The sequence below is a fragment of the Onychostruthus taczanowskii genome, unplaced genomic scaffold (genome assembly GCF_017590055.1).
Source record: "Onychostruthus taczanowskii isolate IOZ18803 unplaced genomic scaffold, ASM1759005v1 scaffold22, whole genome shotgun sequence".
In the NCBI taxonomy this organism is placed as follows: domain Eukaryota; kingdom Metazoa; phylum Chordata; class Aves; order Passeriformes; family Passeridae; genus Onychostruthus; species Onychostruthus taczanowskii.
The window spans coordinates 9858184-9872571 of NW_024499462.1; the positions used below are offsets into that span (position 1 = coordinate 9858184).

Here is a 14388-nt window from a genome sequence, read left to right on the forward strand (position 1 = left end):
CCTCTCTAGATGCTCAAATGGAATTAGTCTCCAAGCAGCTTCTTGTTGTTAAGAGACCAGGAGAAGCCACTAGGAATATCTGTGTCTAAGCAAGGAAACTCCTTTGATGTTGCAAAGCACCATGTCACTGCCTCCCCACTCTTATCAAGCCACAGCAGAGGCTGAGACCATTGTCTCCTCCTTGTCCTGCCATGACTGAGAAGGAAAAGTAGCAGCACTCGTGTCCTCCAGAGAAGAGGCAAAAAGCAGGAGTTCGAGCTATAATTGCTTCCACATGAGTTCATTTGTTTTTTTCCCAGCAGTCTCGGCTCTTAGCTGCTAGGTAGAGCGAGCATTTGTATGCATGAGCACTCTGGTACTTGGGGGAAGACAGGTTTTTGTTCTGTTTAGTTACATGTGTTACTTTTGCCTTTAGGAAAAACCACTCTTTTGAGAGATGCATGAGTTGGAAAAGTCAAATCTTCCAACATGACTCTTATTTTCAAAGGAGGCACATTTAGTAGTGACTCCCACATAGTCCAAATTTGGCTGGTTGTGTTGATACATTTCTTGCAGTCCTGAGAGCAGTCGATGGGAACTGGTTTGTAACTTGCAGCAAAATGAGGATTCCAGACTAGAAACGACTCATATGAGGAGGTGTTGTGTAAGTAACTTCTTCAATCAGTTGCTGGTTTGGTGCTTCAATAGTAATGCGCTGCTTTCTGAGAAGAGCATTCCAACTACTTTGTTCTTGTTCTCGTTAGAAAAATAAGTTTGGCCCATGTCAATATGTTAGGGTTATAGAAATCAGCATATTCAGAGAAGATAGCTTTATAAGATTAAATTGTACTCAGGTGAGTTTAGAAAACATAGATAGTATCAGGAGAGGGTAAAAAAAGCCTTTTTTTGTTGTGCTTTATCTTTTTTTCTTTAATTTTTTGTCTTTGCCTTATCATACATAATCCAGCAAACAACTGGAATCTTCCTGATAGCTAGAAGGAAGAAAAAATGTATACCTTTGCCTTTTTACCAGTGAAATGGAATGGATTCCTTGGAATATGTTAGTGGGAATTGTTAAAGCATCTGTGTTAAAAATAAAAATTAAAATAATTATAAAAAAATCTGTAGTTGTTTGATAAGATAGTCAGCTGTAATGCCACATCATGTTTTAGAACAGAAGACAGCGCTGCTGCATTGATAATAATCAGCTCATGTGCAATCCACATGAGCTGAAATACAGGATAATTTGCTTCACCTACCTGCACTGCATTTTACTAAAATTTGATTTTAAATGCAAATTTTTTCCATCTGTACTAAATACTGAGGTTGAAGAATTCATAATCAGTTACTCTTTTCTCTGCCTTTTGTGCATAAGCCTATAAAAGTAAATATTTCTCTTGTTCAGATGTTGCTAAGAAAATAGGAGTTTTACAGGTGTTGGTCTAGTGTTGTTTTTAATAGCTGAAGATCTGATGCTGTACTGACTGACAATTAGGAACTGAATTCAGGGCGTCTTTATGGATGTCTCTGGCTTCTGGCAGGTTACTTAAGTTTTTGAATTCCGGCCTTAACATAAATTGTCATGTTATGTCATGATTATCACTTAAATCTGACTTTAGGTTCGTTTTTACTAAATGTTTCAGAGAAAGGTGCCCCAGTCCTTTTTCATGTGTGAAGTGTTCTGTCCTTAACAGGAGTGTATTTATAATCATTTAGAGTTCAAGTTCGACTTAAACAGTAAAGCATCTGTATTTTCCCAAATAGCTCTTTTAATATTAATATCTAAATATCTCATTAATACCTTGTTATAAAAACCTTTTTCTATTGAAAAGGAGAATATACTTTTCGACCATTTCTGTAAACTGTTCCGGACTAAGCTATTTGGGAAATGAAAGAAATGTGGGTTTTTGGCTGCTTAATTATTTAAAAAGCCATTTCGTGTTCATTTAGTTTTCATGATGTCCTAAAAATAGATATACAGAATAAATAACAAAGCCATGCCTGAAAGCAGACAGGGAAGAAATAGCAAACTTTGGGCGAGATGGCATCTACTTTTATTTGACCTTTACTGCTAAGTTTGTACCTTTGTTCTTGGAGTTGCTCATATCCTTCAGGGTAAATGACTGTGAAACATCTGAAATAAGTGTGACACAGATGGAAGCAAACACTGAATTGAAAGTTTTTTAAGAGATGAGAATTTAGTGTCTGAATTTCATACAGCTTGCAAGCAGTGACCATGCCGTGTGATTTGTGACAAACCTGGCTGCACGGGCTGCCATGGAAAGAATAGCTTCAGACACAGAGCATGGCAGATCCATGTGGTCTTGAGCTCCTTGGGCAGTTTTGTTTTTGTGAAGGCAAAGGGAACATTGAATTCTGGGTCGTTTCCAGTTGTAATCAAACAACTGCTCCCCCCAGCATCTAGGAGTCCTGCCAGTGTCAGTTTTGTTTGATGCGTGGAGATGTGGATAAAGCAATGTTTGTTGTGCTGCTCTCTCATCCAGTGCATTGGATTTCTGTCAGAAAAATCATTTGCTGATGATAAGCTGAATCAGCTGGCAGTCACTGCACTGCAAAGGGAGGGTGGGAGGAGGAGCAGAATTCAATTAACAATGGAAATTTGCAGCTGAGGAGCATGGAGTGTTGTTTAACATTATCCTTAAACACAGAGAAGTAGCAAAAGACATTTGTGCAGGCAAAGGCTCCTTCCAGTCTTGGTCCTACAATATGTTAAGTGTTTCTAGTTAGAAATTGTGCCTAATTTAGGAGTCAGCCATACTGCAGATCTAAATGCTGTCCCTAAAGATGCATGACCTATCAAGAGCTGTGCAGCCAAGATCTGAGCACTCCCCATCATGTGGGATGAAACAGCTCATGCTCCTTGAATAACCCCCCTTGTTCTTCACACACTGAAGCAGGTTTAGTATACTTGTCTCTTTGGCCCTGTGCTGAGGGTGTTTATTTGAGAGAGGAACTATTGTGCCACAGTTTAGTTCATGGAATGAAGCTTGGAAGATGAAATAGCTTTCTTTGAGTAGAATTGTAGATAAGGGCTGGCGGGGGGGAATAATTAGAGGATTGAAAGCATATGTGCAATGAATTTTGCAAAGGTGCAAAGGCCTTCTTTGGCTACTCCAGTGCCCTTGCATACACTATGCTCTGGAGCTACGAGCAGAGCCCGCGTATTTGTATGGAGGAGGATGGAAAGTTTCTGTGTAGTACTGGCAGTTGACAGCTTATTTCTCTTAATCTGAACACTGTCTCACAAATCATTCAGTAATATCCCAGAAGATATCCTACTTGATCCTTTTTACTACTTTCTTACAGAAGGTTCCAAGTGCAAGCCTTTTTTGTAGACATTATTTGGCAATTAGCTGACTTGGCTTTTTTTATTTTCTCCTTTAAGAACAGGTGATGTCCGGTGTTACATGGTGTTTCACAGTTCAAAAGTTAAAAAGACAGAAATACTCTGTTTTCCTTTTGTATGACTAGTTTAATTCTACCAGTTTTGATTTGATACTGCTGATGAGGATATTGCTGGTTTAGACAGTAGCTGTCATCTCAGGATGTGTAACTCTTCTCTGGTTCTGTTTTTTTTTCCTCTTTCCTCCATCGCTGTCTTTCTTAGCAAGGAAAATACATATCATTCTTTCTGTGTGGCTGTTGTGTGAAAGATGAAGGCAAATTGGAACACAGTTCTTTGTTGTCCCTGGAGGTGGCTTCCACACTTAAGCAACAAGTTCCTTTCCTGAATTTGCAAGTTCTTAAGCGGCCTTCCTGTAATCTGATTAATAAAGACAGTAATAACTTAAAGAAATTTTACTTGCTCTAGTTGTTGAAAATAGAAGGAAATGAGATTCTTAAGGTTCTCAAGTATATACTGTAGCAGTTTCTAAATCCCTGTGCTCTGCCAAAGCGGTTTAATACAGCCAGGAACTGATCCAAAGCTTATGTCTGGGTAAGTAAAAGAGAAAGCAAGTCTGCCGTGTCAAGATAGGATGGTTATGTATTTTCCCTCACGAGATGAATGTGTATCTGTAGTAGATAAGTTTAGTTTTTGGTTATCTTGTGCTTTTTGGGGTTTTCTTGTTGATGTAGTTACTGGGTTTGGGGTTTTTTTCTTATTTCTATTTTTAAGTAGATATAGGTTCTACTGTTTCTCAGAATCCTGTCATTGCAAGGTGTAGTTTTGAACTTTAGGAACCTGTCAGCAATTATTATAAATCAGTGAATTGAAATTCAATCTAGCAGGTTTTACCACTGGGGGATTTCAGTATGCAAAGTGAATACTAGCAGAAAAATATTCAAATGAACTATTTGGACAAGTGTGGTGGAAGGGCATGTGAACTAGGTGTGAAGCACTTTCAGCGTTTATCTAAGAAAGTATTTATGCCTTCTTGTTGGGTTTAGTGTTCAGATCTTACTTTCTTTTGATGCAATTTGACAAGATGGACAGTCAGAAAACATTAAGAACAGGAAATAAAGTAGAAAATTCTTTCTGGGGAAGGTGAGTTTTCAACAAGTTAATTAGAATATGATGGTTGTGCAACTTTCAAATAAACAGGGTGTTCTAGTGCATTTGGTTGTAGAAACTGACCTGTGCTTTTTTTTTTTTTTTTTTTGTATTGATACACAGGGTATGTGCACAAACCTGTATGTAAATTGCTGTTGGGATGATTTTGTGTGTTTTCATTTATGTGAGGAGGCATTCTAATGATGGGGAATTATTTCTTGAAGCATTTGCAGGTATCAATGACATATTGCTAGTTATCAAGCAAAATATGCCAAGCACACTGCCACTTTAGCCTGGATTTAATACAAGGATGTGTGTCAGTACAGTACCTTAAGATGAATTTTAATATTGTGACAGCTGTGTAGGGACCTCTGGTTGTTGTTTCTGATGCTTACTAATGCCACTTCTAATGACAAAGGTGGCACTTGTTACAGATAATGAACTTGTACCCTGTGTAATTCAAAAACAAAACAAAACCAGACAGTGTGACTAGATTGTTGTTGTTGTTATTGTAAGTGAGGAATTATGAACGGGTCAGATGATTCCTTCCCTCTTCATAATTGTAGGTTTTTTTGATAGCATGCCATGCATACCAGATATAGTATCTACAAATATGAGCTAATGTTTTAAAAACATTGCTTTGGAGAGTCATATTTCTCCATTGATGAAGTCAGCTTCACAAAACTTTTCTGTCCATTCCAGAGAGCACAATTTAACTTAAGTCCTTCCTCTGGCTTGTAATACAGGACAAGAATACAGAGAGGATCAGTGTCTTCAAGATAAATAAAATGAAGATCAGTTAAGATGATTAGGTTTTGGGTCTTATATTTCTTCACTCTTAAAAGCAAAAGCAGCTAACAATCACAACAAGTTTCCTTAGGTGTGGAACTCCTATGTAATCTTTTAGAGGAACTGGGCAATTTTACCTTAAATTGCTGAGCATAATTAAGTGTCACTTCCTGGCACAAGATTTTGTTGTGCCTGAGTCCCGTGCAGTTTTGATACAATCTCAATACGTGTGGTCTGTCATAAAGATGTCCTACACTGTTTAATATATTGACTTGGTTTTTTCAACTTATGATTCTAATCAGTCTAGGTCCAGAATGCAAGAAATACTGCAAATCATATGAGTTTAGCGTATGCAAGGAGGTTAAGTATAACTCATGTGGAAATTATTTAGCTTTTAATAAGCTTTAATCAAATAGGAATACAGCTTAAATTATTATTTGAAAATGTCTGAAATAGAAGCAAAAATGTGCAGCAGATTTTTTCTGAATTCGGACAGTTTGTTAGTGATGTACTCATTGTATTTTGTTTAAAAATTTGAACAAAACAAAAAAATTATATTCCCTGCAATGAAGAGAATTATTTGCAACCAATATATTTAAAATAATTCTTCATAGAGATTTGAGAGATTAAACAGTCTATTTCAAGACGCAATTCTTCTTGCTTCTTTTCAATGTTTTTTTTTAATTGATTTTTCTGTTATTACTTGTGTTAGTAGAATTATTTTATCACATCTTGTTTTTCATTTATCTAACACCATAGCAGTTAAAGATGTCATGCTTTTCTCTAGTAAGAAGCAGAGGAGATGAACATAAACCTTATTTCTTTATTTTCTAGCCTGGCCTTCCTTCAGTCTATTCCATGCGTTTATTCCTGCTGCTTCTCAACTTTTATTCCTTAATTTCAAAGAAACTTGAAGAAAGAAATATTAAAATATGAGAAGGGGGGACTCTAGGAAAGCAAGCTGCTGAAAGTATTGAAACAACCTTAGGGCTTGGCTATTGTGAGCACAGCTCTTGCATCCTGGCGAGTGTTGAAAATAGCCTAGATTTAATGGCTTTTGTACATAATCATTGCCTGTCTTTACTATGGTGTGTTTATCCTGTCTGTGAGAGATGGTGGAGCTGTTTAGTTAATGTTTTGAACTAGGACCTGTCCTTCTAGTTCTTCTGGTAAATAAAATCTAGCATACTTCTAAAATAGCTAAAATGAAAAGCTTCACTGTCTGTTGGTCTATTAATACATGAAAAAACTTGCTGCTTTGTGGGTCCTTGCTTTTAAGACCAGATACTGAAAATTGCAAATGGATGTAGGCAAATTTTAATTACAAATACAAATGAAATTTTTAAGACTGATTGAAGTTTGAGAAGAAGAATACAGATTAGTTACACAATGAATTAGGAGTTGGTACATGTAAAGACATGAGAAACCAAAGTAGATTGCCACTGTTATCACATGTATCACTCCTAATCTTCGAAAATAGATTTGAAACTGTGTTTTTAGTCTGTCTGAAATAACTGATGTACTCAATATTTTGCTGAACTCATTTTTATCATGTTATCCAAAATTATTTTCTACCACAAAAAATGCACAGTGAAGTGTTCATTTATACAGTTATACTTTGCCTGTTAGATTTTTATGTTTCACTCATGTGTGTTCTCTCTAATTTAGTAATTTGAATAATTTTAGTAGTTTGAGTTTATTTGGAATCTACAATATCAAGGAAATTAATCATAGCTTTGTTTGGAGAGATGAAAAGGGGGAGAAGAAGTAATACTATTTTTATTTTCTTGATTTTAGGGTCTACTTACAGTGTGCTGTCCATAATGCCTTCTGACTCTGAAAGCAGCAGTTCTCTGAGCAGCATTGGTGAGTAAAGTATTAATGTAAGAACTTGATGAGTGTGTCTTTTGGGAACTGAGAGAAGAACTTTTTAAGGCTGCCTCTGGGAAGAGTAGAGAGATCCTGGTCATAAAATCAAAGTTGAACTATAAGATGTAACTATCCATCTTCACCAGGAACAAGTGTACTTTTGTGCAGTGCAAGCTAAGCCTTTTCATTGCTGGCTGCAGGTGCTGCATGTAAAATCTGTTACATTTGGATATATTAAATGATGTTAGTATGCTTTGTGTTACTTAGGAAAATGATGTAAAAATGGCAACATTGTGTTTACACAAGTCTGGGCTGTTGAGAATATATTTAAGCATGTCTATGTATGTATTTATGTAGATGTGAAAATTGTGGTCAGAGTCAAAAGCATCATAGAAGTTAGAAATTATGTTAGCCACGGTCATAGCCTTCTAAATCTTTGACAGTAGCTAAAAGCTGCATTTTTTCTCTGTGTTGAACTAATTGCTTCATTTTCTGTTTTTAAAATGATTGGGAAAGACAAAATACTCAGGAAAAAAATTGGAGGTATATGAAACATTATTAGAGGTGTTTTGTCCACAAGATGCTCTTGGAGCAGCTCTGTTGACTGTCAGTTTTCCTCATCTTTACTTTTAGAAATACCTTCTATTGTGAAATCCGTATAGAAGTCATTTGCCCTGGATAGGGAATGCAGGCTCTTGCATATTTAAAGTTCCAGTGTTGTGTCAGACATCTGTAGAGTTCCCTGACAGCACCAGGCAAGTCAGTTGTCTTTTTAAGGATGTGGGTAGACATCTGTTGCAGTCATTGAGTTGAACTTTTAACTCCAGCAAGCAGGAACAAGATTTTAGGCCTGAATGAAGTATTTACTGAAAAGACCGGAAGCTGTGACATGTTAGTTTAATTTTAATCAAGACCACACTTGTGTGCTACTGCCTGAAGGAAGGGTAGATTTAATTTGCTGAAAGTAAACTGGGGACTGGAAATGGAAAGAAAACAGTTCCTAAATTTTTAGGACAATCAGAAAGGCATCTTGCAACGAAGGTAGTTATTCTAAAATGAAGTCCAGTAAGTTTGTGGGATAATTGGATGAAGTGATGGCTGATATAGGAGAAATGCAGGTGGTACTGGCTAGTTCCATGTTCTTAATTTTAAAAAGGAGTGGCACATTTAAATTGAAATTTTGTTTAATTTTTTTTATGTTACTTCCCACAAGCTATGTTTTGTTCATATTTTAAGATCCTGAAGTTCATACTGAATTTGGATCTGGGCATTTGATGTAACAGGCTGTCCTCAGAATTAATTTATGTCTTTGGGGTTTGCAGTGATGGAAGCTGTTTTATGACCTGAAAATTAAGTGCCCTGCTATTAAACAAAAATGGTGATCTACTGTTGTCCATAATTGTATTTTATTCAAATTGTTAATGAGTGTTTAGTATTTAATAGTTAAGAGATTAACAGCCAGGATAATTCTTTGTTTGAAACTGGCATATTTATTTAATGGTGTGATTATAGATTTGTTATTAATGAGTCTGATTTTTGCTCCAACTGTTTTCTCACCCTCACATCTTGTTCTACAAGAGACAGTGTTTTTTGTGATCCAATATCAATAGAAAAAGTGCGTAATAACTGACATATACTAATAGACATCTTTGCAAGTCACTTCAAGGATTATTTTAATACTGACGGATTTATTGAATGACAAACCATCATAACTAAGTCTGCCTGCATGCCAGCTCCCCTAAGGCTTCATATGACTAGTTTGAATGGAATCCTAGCTAATACTGAGGTGCTGTAGCATTTGAGGAATTTGACATGCATCTTCCCCCTACTCTGTCCCTTCTCACAGAAATAATTTTCACAGGGGTAATTCTGTGCAGTAGAAATAGTAAGTTTAACCTATGAAATGAATGCATCAGTGAGAAAAGGTAAATATGTCATGGTCTGGAGACAGTGCAAGCTTTTGAATATGTTCAGTTTGACATTGGTAGTTTTATGTGCACACACATGTATATAAAGGGGTATTTTTAGTTCCCTGCTCACACAGACCTTCCTCACAGCAAAGATAAGGGAACTGTTTTATTAAGCTGTGTTCAAAACACTGGTTTAAAATTAATAGCTCGGTTCTGTTTGTTGAGTAGCTCAGAAACAGATGGGCACATTTGACTTTTGAGGGGAAATGCAAAAGGTTTTGGGGCCACGAAGTACACCCAGATAAATCTTCAGATAATTAAGCTTAGCATCGTCTAATTAGGAGAGATAATACCATCTTTCATATGTAGTCTTTAGACTCCATGGTTCATAAATTTAACTAGAGACTCATATGTCCATGTACTTCATCTTTTCTTCCCAAACCTTAATTACCCTAGCCATTGTTAGGGATGGCTCTGCTGCCAGCATTTTTAATTAAATTATCTTTTTCTGAAATACTTCCAAGTAAGTCAGGAAGTTGTGAAATGGACATGTTGCTATACATTTTACAGCTATCCTTGGTTTGAGTTAATTTATGATGCTATGGTATATAACAATGGACTTATTTTCCAGAAAAAGACTCTGATCTAAGAACTAGTCTTAAATAGAACTAACGTTGTTAGAAGATAGTTCTGAGAACATGGTCTCAGTCCAATAAATAAAGCACAATGTTAGTATTTTGAAAGGAGGAAAGATTAGACTGCATCTTTTGATCACTCTATAAGGCCATGATGCACCCAAGTCTTGGATGTAATTGCAGTTCTGATTCTCTCACTGAAAGCCAAGAGTGCAACCAGCATGGAGAGCAGCAGCACAGATGAACGAACAATTATCCAGCAGCTTCTGTGTGGGGAACAAATGGATATTCTGGGGTTCTCTTGGTCTTCAGTAATATCTATAAAAAAGGAGAGCAAGGAATGATGCAGTTTGCATAATGTGACTCAGAGATAAGCTTAGGACTAGTCTATTCTGAGTACTGTGTTGTCATCAAAGCATTTTTTCTGTTTCCCTGCCTCTGTGGGGCTTGCAGAGCCTGAGGGATGCAAGAATGAACTTCCATCCTCATGTGCATGTGATAGCATAAGCAATTGAGTGGAAGCCAGTTTCCCCCCCGTGTAACAGCAGGTTAGCAGTCTTGAGGAAGAAACTCTGCCTTTTCAGTTGTATCTGTGTGTAAATAAAAATGCAGAGTGACAGCAGGTTTTTCTTGTGTGTTTTCTTTGTTCAGAATTAATTTAGATGGCAATATTTTTTTTTCCTGTTTTGCTTGCTTCCATTTCTTTCTGATGTGTTAATAAAATTCATGCTGTGTGTAAAATAGGTGGTTTTGATGGTATGGTGAGCACATAGTCACAGTTTATTTCCAAAAGAGGTACAATATAAACTGCTGTAATGGTGTAATACCACCACTGTCTGTCAGCCCCAGCTTTCCCCCCTCAAAGGAAAAAATCCTCATTATTGTCATGGTCTTTCTCTGTATATCCTTTCTTTTTGCTCTTGGACGATGACAAAGATTTTTGTGTGTAAATAAAAGCATCCTTCATCTGCCCACTCCCTGTGATCAGCAAACTCTCTGAGCAGAACTGTAGTCCTGTGTCTCTGATATCAGAACAATTATTTATGGAGATTCAGTGCCTGTCGTGCCAAGCACGGAACAACAGTGTCACTTAAGAATTGGATAGAGCTGTGTTACTGGTTTCTATGTGACAGTCCCTGGCACGTCTCCACTTGACCAGTCATGATAACAGGGAGGAGTAGAACACAGAATCAAGACCCCTTTTTAAAAAATTATTTTAAAAATTTCAGTTTGTATTGTGCACTTAATAATTTGACATTTGATGCCATCATAGGATTATGGTTTCTAGAATCAAGCCATTTTTTACCTATCCTAGTACCATAATGAAGCTTCAGAGTTTTCCTTTAGTGCTTTAAAAGTGTTTTTTCCTCCCATCCTCAATGCACAGATGTTTAGGTTTTGTTCTGGTTTGGTTTTAGGAAATGGATTTTAATGGAACACAGCAGCTTGCATGCAGGCAACAGGCTGTGACTCTGAGAAGATCCTCTGTAATAGTTTTTATAATGAGTTTTTAACTGAAAGGCATTGCATACTCTTCCATTCTTTTCAAGTATACTGAGTTCCTAATCAGATTAATTTTGGAATGGAAAAGACCTTCCGTCTTTTCACATGGATAAATTTCTTCTTTCCACAGCCAGACGTCTTTGCGGTGTTTTGATTATAGCTGTCAGTCTTGTAGCCTCTTCATTCCACATTGCATGTTATCACCTTTCTTTTTTAACAAAGTATTACTTTTCCAGCTGTTCAGTTCTTTGCAAATGATATCCCATAATCTTTTTCATCCAGAGTGTTTCTTCTTACTCTTCTCTGTTTATATCACTGTGCTACATTTTGCTGTGGGAGCTTGCATAGAATTGTAGAATGCTTTGGGTTGGAGGGACATAAAAAATTATCTAGTTTGAAGCCCCATGCCATGGACAGCAATCTGTCATGAGCACCACCGCTGGCTTTACAGTTTTATGCCTTTCCTTGCAGCCATCAGGTGGTCATACATCTGTCTCCACCAAGTTGTCCAACTTTTAACTACAACTCACAGTATTTCCTTGCTTAACACTTTTTTAGCTTATCAGCCTGACAAGCTATTTACAGATCGTTTTCCACTAATTGCATTTCAAGTTGCTTAATCTGAGAGCCTTAATTGTTAGTCCAAAGGAAACATTCCTACCCTCCCATCAGATTCCTTCCCAGAAATGTTAGTCTTTCACTCTGCATTTTCATGTTGGTCATTTTGACAAGTGTCCTTTCATGTTGTGATTTCAGTTTATTGCTTCATGCTTTCTACAGCTGAATGTAACAAAGTAATTGTTTTCACTGTTCACAGAAACTGTTCAGTTGCAGGTATGGCTTATGATGCTATCTTAGTCTAAAATAAACACTCTGTCCTTGTCTGAAATAATTATTTTCCCTGACAGCCTGTAGTAGTCTCTCATTGTACTTCGTGCTTTTTTTTTTTTTTTTTTTTTTTTTTTTTTTACCGACCCGGTTTTTGTTTTTTTTTTTTTTTTTTTTTTTTTTTTTTTTTTTTTTTTTTTTTTTTTTTTTTTTTTTTTTACCGACACGAAGCTTATATTTGCTGAAGACACCTTAACAGTTAACACCAAGGAGAAAGTGACAATATTACACTGATTGAAAGGCCATGAATGAGTAAGGAGAGGTGCTGGGAACACTACCAGGACACCACATAATATTCCTTTTCTGTACAGCAGTAATTGCCTTTGATGTCCTGCCTCCTCACTCATCACTCTTTCTATTCAGAAATTTTCCTGTAAAATTTGGTCTCAATGATTGATTAAAACTCTTAATCTAGGTTTATTTCCTTTGTAGTAAACTACTCATTTAGTTTGCTGGAAACAAGACTTTCAACTTGGAAATAAACACTTCCACACACTTAAAGTAAACTTCACTCTCTGGTTTTACTGTTTGCAAATCATGTAACTGTCTCTAGGATTGATCCTTAATTTCTAGGTGATTTTTAGTGTGCTTATTAATAAACATCTCTTAAGTAATAAACGTTCTGAATAGCTTTACTGTGTTATTGCTGTGTTCTTTGGTGTCCATTTTCTGGCAGCTGCAGTCTGATATTAGTTATGCACAGGGTTCTCTCAACTTCTTTCTCTTCAAAGGTACTTGAGTATACTCCATGGACATCATGCCCTGTTTAAAAAAAAAAAAAAAAAAAGCAATATAACAATAAAAAAATTTACTTTGCTCATTTATACTGATGCAGTCTTGAAGAAGGGACAGTAGCGTTTTTGTGGTGAGAGAACAACTAGTAATAGAGCTGACCACTTCATGGTATTTTGCTTGTTATAGGGTCTTCTTAACATTTGGCAGCTCCATGTAGGATTCTTTGAAGCTTTTGTTGGTCTGCAGTGATTAGAATGGAAATAGTGTATGTGAATACTCATCTCCTGCACTCCAGACAGCACCTCTGGAGCATGGTGTCTTTCACTGCTCCTTGAGACCCTTTATCAGTCTGTGCATTTAGGAAATCCTTTTGGTGACAGTGATTTTCTTTTGGAGCTGTGAAGCTGATGTGGTGAGCCAGTGCTCACAACTCCTACAGGAGGAAGATGTGAAAGATGGAGTGCTGGAGGAGTCTCATCCCCTTGGTTGCTGTGCAGCTGCTGGCCATTGTCACTGTCCCCTTTGGGTTCAGTGTGGACATTTCAATGTGGGTTATTTTTTCAGTACACAGTTTTAAGCCTGACAAAAGTGGGATTTGAGCCAGGGAACTCCTGTAAATTCAAACCCAGAAACTTAGCTGTACATGCCTTGGTCATGGTAACAGATTTTACTCTTAAGTTGTATTTCAGCTCAGCAAAATTCTGCAAGGACTCCTCAAACTGATGTGTCTGCCTTTCCCCCCCTGCCCCCCATCTCCTCTGCTGTTTTTTAGTATTAGTTTGTACATTTTTTTTTCTGTTGACCTTTCTAGAACCACAGTTCAGTTCTTTCTGTAGTCTTAAATTTATTGAAACTGAAAGTTTATTGTAGATGCTGCTGCTTTGTTTTGGTTTTTGTATTCTGAATTAAAACAATATACTGAAATGCTACCCATCCTTTTGTCCTTGCATGTTACATGATTGTCACTGCTTTCATAATCTATTAGGTTTTCTGTCCATGAGATGAAACTATTTCTACAGTTCATTATTCTACCTTTCATTTTTCTTTCCTCTGTGTACTGCTACTTGTTTTTTTCTGAAGTTTTATTTCACCTGCATGCATTTCTGTTCTGTGCTCTCTGCTGTTCCATGATCACTTCAAAAGGTACATCTGAAGAAATGTGTTTAAATGATAACTAGAATGTAATTTAAATTGTAACCCTCTTCTAGTGCTCATAAATTATTGAAAGAAAGTAAATATTTTAGAATGCAATTTTCCTCCATCAGGCATAAGTCTTTACTCTTGGCACCTTCCCTAGCTTGGGGAGAAACTCCGTTGATCATGTTTTGCAATACATCTTGCAAGTATTTTTTAGCATTTTCTGTCATGATTTATGAGACCATGAAGAAATAATATCCTGAATATCCCTGTTCATTTTCTTTTTATGAAAGAAAACAATGGAGGAGACTTGGCTGTACAATGAGTAGTCTCCTGTTTGTTTTCAAGCAGGAAGGAGCACAAATTTATGAGTTGAAGAAAAAACATTATAAAATTAAGGCATTCTGTTAGCTTGTGACAGATTGCCTTC

The 14388-nt window shown here is 36.7% G+C and overlaps 1 protein-coding gene across 4 annotated transcripts in view; it reads left to right on the forward strand.

Annotated features, from left to right (window-relative positions):
• DLG5 (discs large MAGUK scaffold protein 5) overlaps positions 1-14388 on the forward strand; it is a 96406-nt gene that overhangs the window by 27531 nt on the left and 54487 nt on the right. For all 4 annotated transcript variants that reach the window (XM_041404994.1, XM_041404997.1, XM_041404995.1 and 1 more), the window contains exon 2: positions 7079-7147. In XM_041404994.1, the coding sequence (XP_041260928.1) occupies positions 7079-7147 (69 nt within the window). The remainder of the gene's footprint in view (positions 1-7078; positions 7148-14388) is intronic.